The following is a 21,527-nucleotide window of genomic DNA, read 5'->3' on the forward strand; positions in this document are numbered from 1 at the left end:
ATGGGCTACTAACAGCTTACTACACAACATACGGTTAGTATTACTTTCTTAGCTACAGTATTACACATCTCCCTGGCATATTATATAATTTATACTGCAGCATACAATACCTTTTTTAACTCACCTTGTTGTGCTGTGCTCACTTGAACAGGAAGGTGACGCGGCATATTATTTTTTTTAAGTCAGTAAAAGAGGCTGTATGAACTGTTTCGCTGCCAGACAAGGTTCCGCTGATAGCCAGTTGTAGCAGTGGTAAGGTGTTGGGACTGCTAGGACTTTTCTTGTGAAGGCGAACCTCATTCAACTATTGTGGCTATTCCTTGTTGCTAGCTTCACACAGTTGTCCTGCTCAGCTTGGAAGATGCTGCAGTCAGATGCACTGCGGTAAAAAATAACGCCAGACAGGGAGGGAGAAAGAAGTCTGTATTATTCGCAATGCCAGCCCGTGAGAAATATCCAGGGTCCTTTGATGCGTGGGATAATTTTTGCCACTCAAAAGAACAGCGCTTCATTAAATAATTTGTTGATCCTTCAGAAGGAAAGGATAGCCTACATTTTTCCCCGGGGAGCGGACAAATCGGGATAAGGAGCCTATTTTTTTCAGAAGGGACAACGTGAGGGCAGTCAAATGTGAGACAATGCAAAATATGATTATTTAAACCAAATAGTGCAATAAAATATTTACAGTGTTCCTAAAAAATATAGATATATAATTGGTATGTAGTTTATGTAGCCTAGGTCGTCTTTCATATGGCATGCAATTAATTATTAATGTAGCCTATTCTGTGGCATGCGATTTTACATTAGCCTATTTAGCCATAGACCTACAGTATCGACAGATTATTCAAATAAGCATAATATATCAACTAATTTCAAAGCTATGCCATCTTTAGTGGTGCACTGCCTTTATAACCATGTGAATATCATTTAGAACTAGGCCTATTATTCTAATAGAACATCAGACTACAGTTGGTATAAATAGCCTGTAAAGATAATAATAGCTCAGTGTAATTGATATTAAGACTTCAGGGAACTGATAATCCCAGGCCAGGGTGTAGATTTGTAAACACTTTGTGTCAACAAAGATCTGGAACAATAGAAAAATATGACCATAATCACAGCTATAGTTTAGCGATACACTGAGCTCCAAAAGTATTGGGACAGTGACTAATTTTTTGGTTGTTTTGGCTTTGTACTCCAGCACTTTGGATTTGAAATGATACAATGACTATGAGGTTAAAGTGCAGACTGTCAGGGGTATTTTCATCCATATCGGGTGACCCGTTTAGGAATTACAGCATGTTTTGTACATAGTCACCGCATTTTATGGGACCTAAAGTATTGGGACAAATTCACTTATATGTGTATTAAAGTAGTCAAATGTTTAGTGTTTGGTCCCATATTCCTAGCATGCAATGATTGCATCAAGCTTGTGACTTCAGATTATTTTGTGTCCAATATAAATGAATGGTGTGTGTAAATGTGGAGTCCCTTTTATTGTAAATAAGAATATAGTATGTTTTGTAAACCCTTCTACATTAATGTGGATGCTACCGTGATTACAGAGAATCCTGAATAACTACAGTGCCTTGCGAAAGTATTCGGCCCCCTTGAACTTTGCGACCTTTTGCCACATTTCAGGCTTCAAACATAAAGATATAAAACTGTATTTTTTTGTGAAGAATCAACAACAAGTGGGACACAATCATGAAGTGGAACGACATTTATTGGATATTTCAAACTTTTTTAACAAATCAAAAACTGAAAAATTGGGCGTGCAAAATTATTCAGCCCCTTTACTTTCAGTGCAGCAAACTCTCTCCAGAAGTTCAGTGAGGATCTCTGAATGATCCAATGTTGACCTAAATGACTAATGATGATAAATACAATCCACCTGTGTGTAATCAAGTCTCCGTATAAATGCACCTGCACTGTGATAGTCTCAGAGGTCCGTTAAAAGCGCAGAGAGCATCATGAAGAACAAGGAACACACCAGGCAGGTCCGAGATACTGTTGTGAAGAAGTTTAAAGCCGGATTTGGATACAAAAAGATTTCCCAAGCTTTAAACATCCCAAGGAGCACTGTGCAAGCGATAATATTGAAATGGAAGGAGTATCAGACCACTGCAAATCTACCAAGACCTGGCCGTCCCTCTAAACTTTCAGCTCATACAAGGAGAAGACTGATCAGAGATGCAGCCAAGAGGCCCATGATCACTCTGGATGAACTGCAGAGATCTACAGCTGAGGTGGGAGACTCTGTCCATAGGACAACAATCAGTCGTATATTGCACAAATCTGGCCTTTATGGAAGAGTGGCAAGAAGAAAGCCATTTCTTAAAGATATCCATAAAAAGTGTCGTTTAAAGTTTGCCACAAGCCACCTGGGAGACACACCAAACATGTGGAAGAAGGTGCTCTGGTCAGATGAAACCAAAATTGAACTTTTTGGCAACAATGCAAAACGTTATGTTTGGCGTAAAAGCAACACAGCTGAACACACCATCCCCACTGTCAAACATGGTGGTGGCAGCATCATGGTTTGGGCCTGCTTTTCTTCAGCAGGGACAGGGAAGATGGTTAAAATTGATGGGAAGATGGATGGAGCCAAATACAGGACCATTCTGGAAGAAAACCTGATGGAGTCTGCAAAAGACCTGAGACTAGGACGGAGATTTGTCTTCCAACAAGACAATGATCCAAAACATAAAGCAAAATCTACAATGGAATGGTTAAAAAATAAACATATCCAGGTGTTAGAATGGCCAAGTCAAAGTCCAGACCTGAATCCAATCGAGAATCTGTGGAAAGAACTGAAAACTGCTGTTCACAAATGCTTTCCAGCCAACCTCACTGAGCTCGAGCTGTTTTGCAAGGAGGAATGGGAAAACATTTCAGTCTCTCGATGTGCAAAACTGATAGAGACATACCCCAAGCGACTTACAGCTGTAATCACAGCAAAAGGTGGCGCTACAAAGTATTAACTTAAGGGGGCTGAATAATTTTGCACGCCCAATTTTTCAGTTTTTGATTTGTTAAAAAAGTTTGAAATATCCAATAAATGTCGTTCGACTTCATGATTGTGTCCCACTTGTTGTTGATTCTTCACAAAAAAATACAGTTTTATATCTTTATGTTTGAAGCCTGAAATGTGGCAAAAGGTCGCAAAGTTCAAGGGGGCCGAATACTTTCGCAAGGCACTGTATGTACAAAAAGTGCTATAATTAAACGGTTCACCTGATTTGGATGAAAATACCTTCAAATTAAAGCTGACAGACTGCACTTTAACCTCATAGTCATTATATAATTTAAAATCCAAAGTGCTAGAGTACAGAGCCAAAACAACAACAAATGTGTGCTTGTTCTTCTGCTTGTTCTCTAGAAGGTCAGTTCTTAGCCTATTGGCGTTTAATAGTTTACACTTTATTAGTGTGAGTAATCATCCACTCAAAGGAACATTATTTAATTAAAATCAACAAGCTCCAGAGTCTTCCTATAACACTTTAATTGTAAACAAATATTCATGATAATACTTGCATGTATCCTCACTGTACATGGAAACAGTAGCCTATGTAACAAAGTAAATTAATTAATGCAATAGTCTTTGATGAAAATATTTTTTTCCATTTAAAGAGAAGTGCATGGCACTAAGAGCATGGCACCGAGAGCATGGCACCGAGAGCATGGCACCGAGAGCATGGCACCGAGAGCATGGCACCAAGAGCATAGCAGCAAGAGCATAGCACCAAGAGCATAGCACCAAGAGCATAATGCCAGGATGGTGGGTTCCATTCCCGGGACCACCAGTGAGTAAAATGTATGCATGCATGTCTGTAAATTGCTTTGGATAAAAGCATCTGCTTGATGACATATATTTTGATTATTATTTTATTAAGTGTTAGTTTAAGTATTTTATCATGTCAAATGTAATATTGAAGGTGTTGGGACTTCTATTGTTGTTATTTCGAAGGTAATTTTGGAGGAAGCAACTTCAGTCCCTACCATTTCTTACTTTGCTCAAACAACGTCTTCCTGGATAACATCTCAAAGGAATATCTTACAGTCAAGTGTTCAAAGAAGAGCCTTTTTTAGGCTTCTCAGCCCTAGGATCTGTACTTTCATTGCTACATTACACTTAAGGACATGTCTGCTGTGCGACTGCTGCTCCTGTTTCTGCTTTGTTCCCATTTTGGTAAGTGGAGTTGACCACCGTTGTGGATTGACCATTTGTGTATAGTCACATCTTTCAGTATATGGATATTCTTCAGTGTACTATTGAATTATGAATCTACCCATTTCTACAACCAAAATGTTAAGCACTAATAGCATGTCTTCTCTCTTCTGTATCAAGTGTCCCTGTGCCATGGGGCCTGTTCAGAGGTGGACTCGGACACTGAGGCCGTTGCAGGCAAAGGGTTCAAACTGGGCTGCATCTCCTGTAAGATGAGGCCTGAGGTGGAGGCTTCTGCCACGGTCAACTGGTATTTCAAGGCCAAAGGGGAAGCTGAATTTGCTCATGTGAGTATCTGAGATGGATTATGATTGCTATAGTAGTCCAAATTGCTGCCACAGCAGTAGATTGTAGGATTACGCTTCAATCACACCGACAGCGTCATGGCAGATTGGTTTACGTTGTCCTTTAGACAAACCTGTCTTACTCCGTATGGTCCAGAGCCCATCCTTAAGCCCACAACCACAAGGCACAACACACAAAGGTTTGCACGCTTACATGCACATGCACACACGCACGCACATACCACAATGCCCAACCACATAATATGGCAGAGTGCTGCGTGCAGTTCAGATAGAATCAATCTGGATGACATTTTAGATCTCAGAGATCACTAGGGCCACTGGGACAGCCGATAGGCAGATACAGTGCATTCGGAAAGTATTCAGACCCCTTGACATATTCCACATTTTGTTACGTTACAGCCTCGTTCTAAAATTGATAAAATATTTTTTCCCCCTCATCAATCTACACACAATACCCCATAATGACAAAGCAAAAACAGGTTTAGAATATTTTTTGCAAATGTATAATTTTTTTTACATTAATTACTTATTTATTCAGACCCTTTGCTATGAGACTCGAAAATGAGATCAGGCGCATCCTGTTTCCAATGATCGTCGTTGAGATGTTTCTACAACTTGATTGGAGTCCACCTGCGGTAAATTCAATTGCTTGGACATGATTTGGAAAGGCACAAAACTGTCTATATAAGGTTGACAGTGGATGTCAGAGCAAAAACCAAGCTATGAGGTTGAAGGAATTGTCCATAGAGCAAAACACCAGTCTCAACGTCAATAGTGAAGAGGCAACTCCAGGATGCAGGCATTCTAGGCAGAGCTCCTCTGTCCAGTGTCTGTGTTCCTTTGCCCATCTTAATATTTTATTTTTATTGGCCAGTCTGAGATATGGCTTTTTCTTTGCAACTCTGCCTAGAAGGCCAGCATCCCTGAGTCGCCTCTTGACGTTGAGACTGGTGTTTTGCGGATACTATTTAATGAAGCTGCCAGTAAAAAAAATTAAAATCTATTTCACCTTTATTTAACCAGGTAGGCTAGTTGAGAACAAGTTCTCATTTACAACTGCAACCTGGCCAAGATAAAGCAAAGCAGTGCGACACAAACAACAACACAGAGTTACGCATGGAATAAACAAGCGTACAGTCAATAACACAATAGAAAAATAAGTCTATATACAGTGTGTGCAAATGGCGTGAGGAGGAAAGGCAATAAATAGGCCATTACAATTTAGCAAATTAACACGGGAGTGATAGATGAGCAGATGGTGATGTGCAAGTGGAAATACTGGTGTGCAAAAGAGCAGAAAAGTAAATAAAACAATATGGGGATGAGGTAGTGAGATTGGGTGGGCTACTGTATGTACAGCTGCAGTGATCGGTTAGCTGCTCAGATAGCTGATGTTTAAAGTTAGTGAGGGAGATTTAAGTGTCCAGCTTCAGTGATTTTTGCAATTCGTTCCAGTCATTGGCAGCAGAGAACTGGAAGGAAAGGCGGCCAAAGGAAGTGTTGGCTTTGGGGATGACCAGTGAGATATACCTGCTGGAGCTCGTGCTATGGGTGGATGTTGTTATCATGACCAGTGAGCTGAGATAAGGAGGAGCTTTAGATGACCTGGAGCCAGTGGGTCTGGCGACGAATATGGAGCGAGGGCCAGCCGACTAGAGCATACAGGTTGCAGTGGTGGGTGGTATAAGGGGCTTTGGTAACAAAACGGATGGCACTGTGATAGACTGCATCCAGTTTGCTAAGTAGAGTATTGGAAGCTATTTTGTAAATTACATCGCCGAAGTCGAGGATCGGTAGGATAGTCAGTTTTACAAGTGTATGTTTGGCGGCGTGAGTGAAGGAGGCTTTGTTGCGAAATAGGAAGCCGATTCTAGATGTCATTTTGGATTGGAGATGTTTAATATGAGTCTTGAAGGAGAGTTTTACAGTCTAGCCAGACACCTAGGTATTTGTAGTTGTCCACATATTCTAAGTCAGAACTGTTCAGAGTAGTGATGCTAGTCAGGCAGGCGGGTGCGGGCAGCGAACGGTTGAAAAGCATGCATTTGGTTTTTCTAGCATTTAAGAGCAGTTGGAGGCCATGGAAGGAGTGTTGTATGAAGCTCATTTGGAGGTTAGTTAACACAGTGTCCAAAGAAGGGCCAGATGTATACAGAATGGTGTCGTCTGCTTAGAAGTGGATCAGGGAATCACCCGCAGCAAGAGTGACATTGTTGATATATACAGAGAAAAGAGTCGGCCTGAGAATTGAACCCATGTGGTACCCCCATAGAGACTGCCAGAGGTCCTGACAACAGGCCCTCCGATTTGACACACTGTCTGAGAAGTAGTTGGTGAACCAGGCAATGCAGTCATTTGAGAAAGCAAGGCTGTTGAGTCTGCCGATAAGAATACGGTGATTGACAGAGCCGAAAGCCCTTGGCCAGGTCGATGAAGACGGCTGCACAGTACTGTCTTTTATCTATGGCGGTTATGATATTGTTTAGTACCTTGAGTGTGGCTGAGGTGCACCCATGCAGCTCGATAACTGGATTGCACACTGGAGAAGGTACTGTGGTATTCGAAATGATCTGTTTATTAACTTGGCTTTCGAAAACTTTAGAAAGGCAGGGCAGGATGGATATAGGTCTATAACAGTTTGGGTCTGGAGTGTCACTCCGTTTGAAGTGGGGGATGACCGCGGCAGCTTTTCAATCTTTAGGGATCTTGGACAATTTGAAAGAGAGGTTGAACAGACTGGTAATAGGGTTGCAACAATGGCTGGTGTCTGTGCAGACTGGTAATAGGGTTTTTAAACGGCTGGTGTCTGTGCAGAAGGTAAAGGCTGCTAGCAGTGGCTAACAATGACTAAATAGCTAGTCGCTAATTAGCTGGTTAGCTTCTGATGGAGGTTCTGGCTATAAGGTCTAAAAGAAAAAGCAGATCCCTGTCACATTGGGTGAGGCGGGTTACCGGAAGTTATATTTAATTTAAAAATGGCAAAGAGATTGAAAATAAATGGAGATATATACAAAAAAGATGAAAAATACAAAAGGAAACGAGAGGACGACAAACCACGTCTGTACTGCTACGGCATCTTGGATCTTGGATCAGTTTGCACAGATGAGGACTTGTGAGGTGTCTGTTTCTCAAACTAGACACTCTAATGTACTTGTCCTCTTGCTCATTTGTGCACCGGGTCCTCTCACTCCTCTTTCTATTCTGTTTATGGCCAGTTTGCGCTGTTCTGTGAAGGGCGTAGTACACAGCGTTATACGAGATCTTTAGTTCATTGGCAATTTCTCGCATGGAATAGCCTTCATTTCTCAGAACAAGAATAGACTGACGAGTTTCAGAAAAAAAGTAGTTTGTTTCTGGCCATTTTGAGCCTGTAATCAAACCCACAAATGATGACGCTCCAGATACTCAACTAGTTTAAAGAAGGCCAGTTTTATTGCTTCTTTAATTAGATAAACAGTTTTCAGCTGTGCTAACATAATTGCAAAAGGCTTTTCTAATGATCAATTAGCTTTTTAAAATGATTCTTGGATTAGCTAACACAACGTGCCAACGGTTGTGTAATTCTGCTTTGAAAGTTGCTAAACTTGTAACCTCACTTTTGAGAAAATGGCCTTTGAATGTGTTGGTAGCTACTGGAGAGTTCTTCTTTGTCTACAACAATTTAGCATCGTTCACACCCTCTTAAGCTTTAGCCCCACCCATCTCTTTAAAGGACTGATCAGAGTGTTCTGTCCTAACAACAACAGTCAAGCACCCAGGCTAACTGGCTAAAGTTGTCTAGCTTGCTAGCTACTTCCAAACACAAATGAGAGAGCAGCTCTAGCAGAGCTGGTTAGGATGTTTTCATTTTATCCAGGGTGTTGGTGACTGAAACTGTGCTGCTGGAAACATTTTACGCTTTATTGCCGACATTTACTGACACCGGACATATTTAATGAGTTGAGCGTTCGTAAATTCAGCAGTTATTCTGTGCTCTGGCACACTCAGATGAGAGTGCTCTGAAATCAGAGTTGATAGCCAGAGAAAATTTAACAGCTACGTCTATAAACAGTTGTCGCAGTGAATTTCTATTGAATTGGTTACTTGCATAGTGGAGTCTTTTGTTAAGACATGTAGCTAGCTACAGTTGAAGTCGGAGGTTTACATACACCTTAGCCAAATACAGTGCCTTGCGAAAGTATTCGGCCCCCTTGAACTTTGCGACCTTTTGCCACATTTCAGGCTTCAAACATAAAGATATAAAACTGTATTTTTTTTGTGAAGAATCAACAACAAGTGGGACACAATCATGAAGTGGAACGACATTTATTGGATATTTCAAACTTTTTTAACAAATCAAAAACTGAAAAATTGGGCGTGCAAAATTATTCAGCCCCCTTAAGTTAATACTTTGTAGCGCCACCTTTTGCTGCGATTACAGCTGTAAGTCGCTTGGGGTATGTCTCTATCAGTTTTGCACATCGAGAGACTGACATTTTTTCCCATTCCTCCTTGCAAAACAGCTCGAGCTCAGTGAGGTTGGATGGAGAGCATTTGTGAACAGCAGTTTTCAGTTCTTTCCACAGATTCTCGATTGGATTCAGGTCTGGACTTTGACTTGGCCATTCTAACACCTGGATATGTTTATTATTGAACCTTTCCATTATAGATTTTGCTTTATGTTTTGGATCATTGTCTTGTTGGAAGACAAATCTCCATCCCAGTCTCAGGTCTTTTGCAGACTCCATCAGGTTTTCTTCCAGAATGGTCCTGTATTTGGCTCCATCCATCTTCCCATCAATTTCAACCATCTTCCCTGTCCCTGCTGAAGAAAAGCAGGCCCAAACCATGATGCTGCCACCACCATGTTTGACAGTGGGGATGGTGTGTTCAGCTGTGTTGCTTTTACGCCAAACATAACGTTTTGCATTGTTGCCAAAAAGTTCAATTTTGGTTTCATCTGACCAGAGCACCTTCTTCCACATGTTTGGTGTGTCTCCCAGGTGGCTTGTGGCAAACTTTAAACAACACTTTTTATGGATATCTTTAAGAAATGGCTTTCTTCTTGCCACTCTTCCATAAAGGCCAGATTTGTGCAATATACGACTGATTGTTGTCCTATGGACAGAGTCTCCCACCTCAGCTGTAGATCTCTGCAGTTCATCCAGAGTGATCATGGGCCTCTTGGCTGCATCTCTGATCAGTCTTCTCCTTGTATGAGCTGAAAGTTTAGAGGGACGGCCAGGTCTTGGTAGATTTGCAGTGGTCTGATACTCCTTCCATTTCAATATTATTGCTTGCACAGTGCTCCTTGGGATGTTTAAAGCTTGGGAAATCTTTTTGTATCCAAATCCGGCTTTAAACTTCTTCACAACAGTATCTCGGACCTGCCTGGTGTGTTCCTTGTTCTTCATGATGCTCTCTGCGCTTTTAACGGACCTCTGAGACTATCACAGTGCAGGTGCATTTATACGGAGACTTGATTACACACAGGTGGATTGTATTTATCATCATTAGTCATTTAGGTCAACATTGGATCATTCAGAGATCCTCACTGAACTTCTGGAGAGAGTTTGCTGCACTGAAAGTAAAGGGGCTGAATAATTTTGCACGCCCAATTTTTCAGTTTTTGATTTGTTAAAAAAGTTTGAAATATCCAATAAATGTCGTTCCACTTCATGATTGTGTCCCACTTGTTGTTGATTCTTCACAAAAAAATACAGTTTTATATCTTTATGTTTGAAGCCTGAAATGTGGCAAAAGGTCGCAAAGTTCAAGGGGGCCGAATACTTTCGCAAGGCACTGTACATTTAAACTCAGTTTATCACAATTCCTGACTTTTAATCTCAGTAAAAATTCCCTGTTTTACCTCAGTTAGGATCACCACTTTATTTTAAGAATGTGAAATGTCAGAATAATAGTAGAGAGAATGATTTATTTCAGCTTTTATTTCTTTCATCACATTCCCAGTGGGTAAGAAGTTTACATACACTCAATTAGTATTTTGTAGCATTGCCTTTAAATTGTTTAACTTGGGTCAAATGTTTTGGGTAGCCTTTCACAATCTTCCCACAATAAGTTGGGTGAATTTTGGCCCATTCCCCCTGGTGTAACTGAGTCAATTTTGTAGGCCTCCTTGCTCGCACACACTTTTTCAGTTCTGCCCACAAATTTTCTATAGGAGTGAGGTCAGGGTTTTATGGTGGCCACTCCAATACCTTGACTTTGTTGTCCTTAAGCCATTTTGCCACAACTTTTGAAGTATGCTTGGAGTCATTGTCCATTTGGAAGACCCATTTGCGAACAAGCTTTAACTTTCTGACTGATGTCTTGAGATGTTGCTTCAAAATGTCCACTAGTAAAGTGCACTAGTCCCTCCTGCAGCAAAGCACCCCCACAACATGATGCTGCCACCCCCGTGCTTCACGGTTGGGCTTCAAAGACTTCCCCTTTTTCCTCCAAACATAACAATGGTCATTATTACCAAACAGTTCTATTTTTGTTTCATCAGACCAGACAACATTTCTCCAAAAAGTACGATCTTTGTCCCCATGTGCAGTTGCAAACCATAGGCTGGCTTTTTTATGGCGGTTTTGGAGCAGTGGCTCTTTCCTTGCTGAGCGGCCTTTCAGGTTATGTCAATATAGGACTCGCTTTACTGGGATATAGGAAACTGCCTGTTTCCTCCAGCACCTTCACAAGGTCCTTTGCTGTTGTTCCAGGATTGATTTGCACTTTTCACACCAAAGTACGTTCATCTCTAGGAGACAGAACGCGTCTCCTTCCTGAGTGGTATGACGGCTGCGCGGTCCCATGGTGTTTATACTTGCGTGCTATTGTTTGTACAGATGAACGTGATACCTTCAGGCGTTTGGAAATTGCTCCCAAGGATGAGTCAAACTTGGGGTGTCCACTTTTTTTCTGAGGTCTTGGCTGATTTCTTTTGATTTTCCCATGCTGTCAAGCAAAGAGGCACTGAGTTTGTAGGTAGGTCTTAAAATACATCCACTGGTACCCCTCCAATTGACTCAAATGATGTCAGAAGCTTCTAAAGCCATAACATAATTTTCTGGAATTTTCCAAGCTGTTTAAAGGCACTGTCAACGTAGTGTATGTAAACTTCTGACCCACTGGAATTGTGATACAGTGAATTATAAGTGAAATAATCTGCCTGTAAAAAATCGTTGGAAAAATTACTTGTGTCATGCACAAGGTAGAGAGGTCTTAAACGACTTGCCAAAACTATAGATTGTTAACAAGAAATGTGTGGAGTGGTTGAAAAACTAGTTTTAATAATGACTCCAACCTAAGTGTATGTAAACTTCTGACTTCAACTGTAGGTAAACAATTAACCATAATCCCAACTCATGACGTTACTACCCTGCATGAATTTACAGGTAGCTAACCATCCAGGTTCAATGTTAGCTAGCTATAACTAACAAGTAAATTGCTCAGAGATACAAATAATAAGATTATGCATGTAATGTTATTGAGTGAACCAGCTAATGTTAACTAGTCAGTTAAGAACAAATTCTTATTTTACAATGACTGCCTACCTTGGCCAAACCCAGACAACTTTGGGCCAATTGTGCACCACCCTATGGGACTCCCAATCATAGCTGGTTCTGATACAGCCTGGGATTGAACCAGGGCCTGTAATAATGCCTCTAGCATTGAGATACAGTGCCTTAGACCGCTGCGCCACTCAGGAGCCATGGTTGCCCTTAGTTTGAAGATGTAATCCGGAGACAGGTGTTTCCTCCATCTCCTTAGCTATCATACTCTAATTCCACTGATTTCAAAACTCAGTCTTCCAGAAAGTGGAGTGCCATACTTATGCAGTTCTACTACGCAATATATATATTTTTAAGCCGCGTTAGACAGGATTACCTACACATACTGATCAGCTCAAATAGACAGAAGCGTGCTATGTTGCAGACCAATCTGAACTCATCTCTCGGCATGTCCAGCCCACTCATTATCTCAGCCAATCATGGTTGCTGTCTTTTTCTGTGACTAAACCAACTAGACTCGTAATTTAACAATGTTATTCTTATTTACAGATGGCATAAAACTTTGTTTTTAAGGCACATGAAAGTTCCAGAAGGCATTTCTGCAAAAAAACGCATTTTGATAAAATCAAAAAGTTGACATTCAAATGGCTCTCCTGTGAAGTAGTGACCCTTCGACATATGCCTAGTTTCCTGAAACGAGTCACAAATGTGCAAACTTTTCTAAAAACCTGTTTTGCTTTGTCATTAAGGTGTATTGTGTGTAGATTGATGATATATATTTTTTTTAAATACATTTTTGAATAAGGCTGTAACAAAATGTGTAGGGGTCTGAATACTTTCCGAATGCTCAGAGCTACTGTATGTAACTTTGGCTATACTTTCCTAATCAAGGGACCTCTCTCAAAACACAGCTGTATCCTTTGGATGTTGCCAGGTATGGGTGGGGATCTAGGAAGTGAACCGAGAGATCTTCAGTGCCAGGGGAACAACCCAGATTTCATTGTGTCATTAGATATATAATTACGATGAGGAGGGCCCCCACATTGTGGATGAGCGCTTTGAGGAGCGTGTCGACTGGAACGGCAGTAAGAGGAGCCAAGACATACAGGATGCATCCATCTACCTCTTCAATGTCACCTTCAATGACTCGGGCACCTACAGTTGCCACTTCCACCGGCTCTTGACGTATGAGTTCTACGAATACCAGACTGTTGTCAGCAAACTTGTGCACCTGAAAGTGGTGGCTAAAGGTTCAGTATTACAATACAGACATGCTTTTTGTAAGCAATTTGAATTCCGATGTCAATTATCCCGATTGTTAGGAAACATTTAGGACTTGAAATGAAGCTTGTAAGTGTTTTGTAAGTGCTAAGAGCCTATGTGGTGCCTACTGAGTGCTTTGACTCCCCCCTCTTTCTCCCATTCTCTCCCTCTCTCTCTAGCCACCAGAGGGACAGCCTCCATAGTCTCTGAGGTGATGATGTATGTGTCCATCATCGGGCTACAGGCTTGGCTCTACATAGAGATGGTATACTGCTTCAGAAAGATCTCAGCTGCAGGAGAGGAAGCATTACGAGAAAGCGCGTGAGTAACACTGTAACCCTACTTCCTCTCCTGCAGCTGTATCCTTTCGTTTTAGGTCCTCTATTACGGTCTCCCTACATAAAATCTCACTGCCCTTGTCTGTTATGAACCTGTCCATCCTGTTGATTTGTGTTCTCTCCTCTCTCTTCCATAGTGCTGAGTAGTGCAATTCCTCTGTTCCTCCTTGTTCAATATTCTCTCCCTTGTCTGTCTTTCTCTCGATCTTCATCTTCCTTGCCACTCCCATTCTCTCTCATTATTTCCATCTCTGTGTCTCACAATCATCACATTTTCCACTCTCTAGAAAAGCCAAAGAAGGTACTTTTCCTGAAAAACGTTTGCTTGCTTGCTTCAGCAGTCTAGAAGTATGTTTAAATAGCTTAAAAGCTCATGTAAAATTCAAGTTGGAGTTAAATATAGTTGTGTCAGGAGGGGAACTCATGTATTCCGTTGACATCACATTTCATTGAACATAAAATGTGTATGATACTACATTTAGCCTTGGTGTTTAGGCTGTGCTCTGTGGGGTGCTGCCAATGTGGGAAAAGTGCTCAATATGCTCAGTATACAACCAAAAGCAAGCTATAGGTAGGGAGCAGAGTATCTGCCATTCCCCGCATAGATAGAATAACAGAACCAAAAGCGGGTGGAGGCTGGGGAGCTGGATGGCAAAAGTACAAGCGATGGTGCTTGCTGAATGGCGAAACTGAATAAGCTGCCATTTAAATAAATGATATTCAGTCTCTGATTGAATGTTAGCTCAGTCGACACTGCTTGCTTCGCTTTGCTACATTAAAGTAATACATCTGGTTACTTAAGTTGGATGCATGGTTGCTTAATAGAAGGATAAAGAAAGTTATTATGGATGGATGGAGTGATGAAAGAAGGTTAGATGTGTTGTTGTATGGATAGAGAGGTTAGAGGAGTACGTGGATTGATAGAGGATATGAATGAATAGATAAAAAAAGAGTGGAATAGACATAGGAATAGTAGGAGATATGCAGTGTAGTTTAACTTATTGAAATGCTTTAAGTAATGAGAGTGGTTTGAATGGTTATAGATGGATAGATGGAGGGATGAATGATTAAGGTTAGGATGAAAACATAGAGATAGTTAGGATGCAACATTTTATCTGTCCCACTATGAGTTAATAAACAAACTGAAAGGGTGGAGTGTGTTTGTTGTTTGAACAGTTATAGAGCAAAGCCTAGCGATTTAATGCCACCTGTAGTTATGGAATGTTTTCTCACACGTATAATTCATTGGCTGATCCCTCCTGATGACCTGCATGGAATTTTGTGATCCTTCCTTAATCCATAGGAAGTTGACTATGTCAAAATGGTGTAAGTCCTTAATGGCTCTGCCTATGCTAAAACAGGTATTTGGGCACTAGAGTCCTCTATCAATCTCCATGAGATGAAATATCAGGTTTTTAGGTAATAAGCGGATGATGATATTCTAACCATTTCTATCTTTCTCCTTTCTTTCCAGGAATGCAGAATATTTAGCTATAGCCTCAGAGAGTAAAGATAACTGTGCAGGGGTGCAAGTGGCAGAATAACCCAGGTATGTCATGAAAAAAACGGCTATCAGCAAGTAAAAAGATAAGTAAACTCAAAGTATAAACAATGTAAAGGCAGCACAGCACATAGTAGCCTACACAATTAAACTATCAGATTCATGCACATGGAGAGGCATTTTCATCTAACAGAGTTCAACTGTCCTTGACCTCTCTCTTGGCACAGAATACAGTGCCTTCAGAAAGTATCATACCCCTTATTCCACATTTTGTTGTGTTACAGCCTGAATTCAAAACTGATTAAATATATTTGTTTTGTCACCCATCTACACACACAATACCCCATAATGACAATGTGAAACATATATATATTTTTTAACATTTTAGCAAATGTAATGGAAATTAAATACAGAAATATCTCATTTATTAACGGTAGCTCACTCCAGTAACCACGAGCACAGCTGTTCCCTGGTGGCTTTATTCTGTAGTTTTAGTCAGAATTATCACCTTCCGTGAGAACAATAAAGTAAATGAAAATACAGTTAAGCACACTCTTACAACTTTCTTGTCTTACGAGTGACTTATTAGCTTGATATAACTCCGAAGTGCTTACACACAAACAGTTTAGCCGGAGCTATAACAGTATCAGATTAAACACATGAATAAAGGAAAAATACCTCATTGTCTGCTTATTGCAGAAGGGAGGAAATCAAAAACGTATTATTCCTGGCATGAATTCACGCTTCATGCTTAATTATTATAACGTTACCCTCTTAACATACACACTTCAACCTTTACTAGCTTTACTACCCCCGAAAACATGGAAACTTAGCTAACACAGCGCGGGATTGCCTTCAACGATAATAATCCCCGTTACAACAGTTCTTAGCCACGTAGTTCCACTTGTCTTATCATTTCCCCCGCATAGCGAACACGTAAACAATTCAAACAAAAAAACAATGACTTAGACTTACCGGTTAAATTGTTAGTTACATTAACACCCCTGAGTCAATACATTTTCAAATCAAATCAAATTTTAGTTGTCACATGCGCCGAATACAACAAGTGTTGGCTCATTGTCCTGTGGAAAAACAAATGATAGTCCCACTAAGCCCAAACCAGATGGGATGGTGTATCGCTGCAGAATGCTGTGGTAGCCATGCTGGTTATTTGTGCCTTGATTTCTAAATAAATCACAGACAGTGTCACCAGCAAAGCACCCCTACACCATAACACCTCCTCCTCCATGCTTCACAGTGGGAAATACACATTCCAGAGATAATCTGTTCACCCACAGCGCGCCTCACAAAGGCATGGCGGTTGGAACCAAAAATCTCCAATTTGGACTCTAGACTAAAGGACAAATTTTCACTGGTCTAATGTCCATTGCTTGTGTTTCTTGGCCCAAGCAAGTCTCTTCTTCTAATTTTTGTCCTTCAGTAGTGGTTTCCTTGCAGCAATTCAACAATGAATGCCTGATTCACACAGTTTCTTCTGAACAGTTGACGTTGAGATGTGTCTGTTACTTGAACTCTGTGAAGCATTTATTTGGGCTGCAATTTCTGACACTGGTAACTCTAATGAACATCCTCTGCAGCAGAGGTAACTCTGGGTCTTCCATTCCTGTGCCGTTCCTCATGCGATCCAGTTTCATCATAGCGCTTGATGGTTTTTGTGATTGCACTTGAACTTTCAAAGTTCTTGAAATGTTCCATATTGACTGAACTTCATGACTTAAAGAAATAATGGACTGTCGTTTCTCTTTGCTTATTTGAGATGTTCTTACTATAAGTTAGGAAGAACGACTTTATCTTTGTAGTGACTGTGTGTATTGATACCCATACACTACTCAAAAAAAATAAAGGGAACACTAAAATAACACATCCTAGATCTGAATGAAGAAATATTCTTATTAAATAGTTTTTTCTTTACATAGTTGAATGTGCTGACAACAAAATCACACAAAAATTATCAATGGAAATCAAATTTATCAAAATCAAATCAAATGTATTTATATAGCCCTTCGTACATCAGCTGATATCTCAAAGTGCTGTACAGAAACCCAGCCTAAAACCCCAAACAGCAAGCAATGCAGGTGTAGAAGCACGGTGGCTAGGAAAAACTCCCTAGAAAGGCCAAAACCTAGGAAGAAACCTAGAGAGGAACCAGGCTATGTGGGGTGGCCAGTCCTCTTCTGGCTGTGCCGGGTGGAGATTATAACAGAACATGGCCAAGATGTTCAAATGTTCATAAATGACCAGCATGGTCGAATAATAATAAGGCAGAACAGTTGAAACTGGAGCAGCAGCACGGTCAGGTGGACTGGGGACAGCAAGGAGTCATCATGTCAGGTAGTCCTGGGGCATGGTCCTAGGGCTCAGGTCAGTTGAAACTGGAGCAGCAGCACGGCCAGGTGGACTGGGGACAGCAAGGAGTCATCATGTCAGGTAGTCCTGGGGCATGGTCCTAGGGCTCAGGTCCTCCGAGAGAGAGAAAGAAAGAGAGAAGGAGAGAATTAGAGAACACACACTTAGATTCACACAGGACACCGAATAGGACAGGAGAAGTACTCCAGATATAACAAACTGACCCTAGCCCCCCCGACACATAAACTACTGCAGCATAAATATTGGAGGCTGAGACAGGAGGGGTCAGGAGACACTGTGGCCCCATCCGAGGACACCCCCGGACAGGGCCAAACAGGAAGGATATAACCCCACCCACTTTGCCAAAGCACAGCCCCCACACACCATCATCCCACGGAGGTCTGGATTTGGAGTCACACTCAAAATTAAAGTGGAAAACCACACTACAGGCTGATCCAACTTTGATGTAATGTCCTTAAAACAAGTCAAAATGAGGCTCAGTAGTGTGTGTGGCCTCCACGTGCCTGTATGACCTCCCAACAATGCCTGTGCATGCTCTTGATAAGGTGGCGGATGGTCTCCTGAGGGATCTCCTTCCAGATCTGGACTAAAGCATCCGCCAACTCCTGGACAGTCTGTGGTGCAATTGAGCGAGACATGATGTCCCAGATGTGCTCAATTGGATTCAGGTCTGGGGAACGGGCGGGCCAGTCCATAGCATCAATGCCTTCCTCTTGCAGGAACTGCTGACACACTCCAGCCACATGAGGTCTAGCATTGTCTTGCATTAGGAGGAACCCAGGGCCAACCGCACCAGCATATGGTCTCACAAGGGGTCTGAGGATCTCATCTCTGTACCTAATGGCAGTCAGGCTACCTCTGGCGACCACATGGAGGGCTGTGCGGCCCCCCAAAGAAATGCCACCCCACACCATGACTGACCCACCACCAAACCGGTCATGCTGGAGGATGTTGCAGGCAGCAGAACGTTCTCCACGGCGTCTCCAGACTGTCACGTCTGTCACATGTCTGTCACATGTGAACCTGCTTTCATCTGTGAAGAGCACAGGGCGCCAGTGGCGAATTTGCCAATCTTGGTGTTCTCTGGCAAATGCCAAACGTCCGTGGACGTCGGGCCCTCATACCACCCTCATGGAGTCTGTTTCTGACCATTTGAGCAGACACATGCACATTTGTGGCCTGCTGGAGGTCATTTTGCAGGGCTCTTGCAATGCTCCTCCTGCTGCTCCTTGCACAAAGGCTGAGGTAGCGGTCCTGCTGCTGGGTTGTTGCCCTCCTACGGCCTCCTCCACGTCTCTTGATGTACTGGCCTGTCTCCTGGTAGCGCCTCCATGCTCTGGACACTACGCTGACAGACACAGCAAACCTTCTTGCCACAGCTCGCATTGTTTTTTCCATCCTGGATGAGCTGCACTACCTGAGCCACTTGTGTGGGTTTTAGACTCCGTCTCATGCTACCACTAGAGTGAAAGCACTGCCAGCATTCAAAAGTGACCAAAACATCAGCCAGGAAGCATAGGAACTGAGAAGTGGTCTGTGGTTATCACCTGCAGAACCACTCCTTTATTGAGCGTGTCTTGCTAATTGCCTATAATTTCCACCTACTCGACTGAGGGACCATACAGATAATTGAAGTAGTCAAAAAAAAAACACTATTAACACTATTATTGAGAGTGAGTGAGTTCATGTAACTTATTATGTGACTTTTTAATCCTGACCTTTTTTGGTTGAATATTCACTCAAGACATCACTTCAATATTTTAATGTTGCCTTTAATTTGACACTACAGTATATGGTCTTCCACACATACAGTAACAGAACTTGACATTCATTGATTTAAATTATTTTTAAATCTATATTTCTACAGGTCTATAGTACGTTGATGTGCTCTTTTTTATTAATTTGTAAACATTTCTAAAAACAGAACTCCATTATGCGGCATTGTGTGTAGGCCAGTGACACAAAATGTTAGTTTACTCAATTTTAAATTCAGGCTGTAACACAACACAATTTGGAAAAAGTCAATGGGTGCGAATACTTTCTGAAGGCACTGTATGCCATGTGTAATCTATTGATGTTTGCTTCTGCTTTCAGGCATGCAAAGGGATTCCATCTATGTACTGGCCGCATCAGCTATACGACCCCTTGGATCGCATGAAGACATCCTGAAGATGCACAGTATCTACACTCTGAGTCTTTATTACTTTTCCTGTTACGTTATTAATGGATAAATGTGATATGATGACATCATTACTTTGAAAGTAGCATGATATCACCACCTCTGTATGTATTACACACAAAAGCATGTAACTAATTCAACTAATGAATCCTTATGTGTATGAATCCTTCATCAAGGTATTTTTTGGGTTGTATCGATCTCTCTCTAAAGTGAATGTACATTTATATTAAGAGTTATTGTGAGAGAATTCATCTGATTAAATGGTTATCAAGAGAGCTTTATCACACACTGTATTTAAGTTTTCATTGACTTTTGTGCAATTTTCACGAGTACGATATGTGGTAAATTTTCACAACTCTAAGCACAAAAATCAAAACAGATCATCAAAATGGCTCATGTTTCAAAACTAAGCACATTTTCAATTGACTGAGTACAACAAAACAAATTCACAAAGCCACTTGTAACACTGCACCAAGTCACTCTTTTAATTTGAATATATATTAAATTTAAGTATCTGTTCTTCAAAATGCAATATTCACTTTACTTTGATATGATTTTCTTGTCATTTTTTACAATATAATTAACTATCACTTAATCAAACTGCTCAAAACTACTTAACCAAAATTATGTAGTGCCTAGTTAACGTATACAGTTGAAGTCGGAAGTTTACATACACTTAGGTTGGAGTCATTAAAACTAGTTTTTAAACCACTCCACAAATTTCTTGAAACTCTGGGGGCGGTATTTCATTTTTGGATAAAAAACGTTCCCGTTTTAAACTGGATATTTTGTCACGACAAGATGCTCGACTATGCATATAATTTACAGCTTTGGATAGAAAACACTCTAACGTTTCCAAAACTGCAAAGATATTGTCTGTGAGTGCAACAGAACTGATGTTACAGGCGAAACCCAGATAAAAATCCAATCAGGAAGTGCCCCATATTTTGAAAGCGCTGCATGCCAATGACTCCTTATATGGCTGTGAATTGGCTACGAATGAGCTTACGCTTTCTTTCCCCAAGGTGTCTACAGCATTGTGACGTATTTTTACGCATTGGGCATTTTACCACCTTGCCTGGGAGATGAATGACTCGTAGGGAGGCCAGATGTGGTGGGGCCCATATCAAGAGCTGTTGTGCCACCTGTAGGGACCGTACAGACCTCGTTCCCCTTTGATGGTTGATGTGGAACACTGCCAATGTATTGTCTGATCGTATCAGGACATGTTTATGTTTGAGAACCGGCAGAAAGTGATTCAGGGCCAGGTAAACTGAAGTTCTAGTACGTTGATGTGCTCTTTCCTACAGTGGGGGCACCTCTCTTCCCGTACAGACCTGTGTTACCACACTGCTCCCCAGCCTGCTAGTGAAGCTCCGGTCGTCACTACTTCCCGCCTTGCTGGAATCTGAGAGGGACACCTGCAGTCAGGTAACTCTCTTCCTCTACGGCACGAAGAGTAGGGTAGCATGACCTTGTAACCCATATTTTGGTATTTCTGTCCCGCTTGGAGTCCGAGCATGCCCATCAGTTGTTGGAACTTTCGTACCTTCACCAATGCACTCAACTGGAATTGTTGCAAAAGAAGAAGAATGCTATCCATGCACTGGGATGTTATACATGCCCTAATAGTGTGGGATTTCAGAGACATGTCAAAAAAGTAGACCTTTTGGCTTGGTGTGAAGTTGTTCTTTTTGTTGTTCACAATAAGACCCAGTGCGGTGACGTGGGTCAGTGTCAGCGCTGTGCACTTGGCTGCACGCTCGTGAGAGAGGACGCAGATGAGCCAGTCGTTGAGGTAAGGAAGGATCTTGATTCGCTGTAGGTGG

General features: G+C 41.5%; 1 protein-coding gene across 2 annotated transcripts; it reads left to right on the plus strand.

Moving 5' to 3' along the window:
- The first annotated feature begins 334 nt into the window (after positions 1-334).
- Positions 335-19,982, plus strand: LOC139391976 (sodium channel regulatory subunit beta-1-like). 2 transcript variants are annotated; one of them, XM_071139586.1, is made up of 8 exons: positions 410-630; positions 3,634-3,806; positions 3,971-4,192; positions 4,352-4,518; positions 13,042-13,279; positions 13,472-13,613; positions 15,105-15,179; positions 19,614-19,982. In XM_071139586.1, exons 3-7 carry the CDS (start codon positions 4,144-4,146, stop codon positions 15,172-15,174), a joined length of 666 nt encoding a protein of 221 aa, XP_070995687.1. In that variant the 5' UTR covers positions 410-630; positions 3,634-3,806; positions 3,971-4,143; the 3' UTR covers positions 15,175-15,179; positions 19,614-19,982. The 2 variants fall into 2 exon arrangements, with proteins under 2 accessions (XP_070995688.1, XP_070995687.1); XM_071139587.1 differs by lacking the exon at positions 3,634-3,806 and having other exon boundaries at positions 335-630.
- The last annotated feature ends 1,545 nt before the right edge of the window (positions 19,983-21,527 follow it).

This window comes from Oncorhynchus clarkii, chromosome 32 (assembly GCF_045791955.1).
Source record: "Oncorhynchus clarkii lewisi isolate Uvic-CL-2024 chromosome 32, UVic_Ocla_1.0, whole genome shotgun sequence".
NCBI lineage: Eukaryota > Metazoa > Chordata > Actinopteri > Salmoniformes > Salmonidae > Oncorhynchus > Oncorhynchus clarkii.

Excerpts from the sequence above, each read along its gene's own strand:
- LOC139391976 (XM_071139587.1), top strand. The coding sequence starts at position 4,144 with ATGTCTGCTGTGCGACTGCTGCTCCTGTTTCTGCTTTGTTCCCATTTT. Across the intron at positions 4,193-4,351 it reads TCTGCTTTGTTCCCATTTTG|TGTCCCTGTGCCATGGGGCC; the intron begins GTAAGTGGAGTT and ends TTCTGTATCAAG. Across the intron at positions 4,519-13,041 it reads GGGAAGCTGAATTTGCTCAT|ATATATAATTACGATGAGGA; the intron begins GTGAGTATCTGA and ends TTGTGTCATTAG.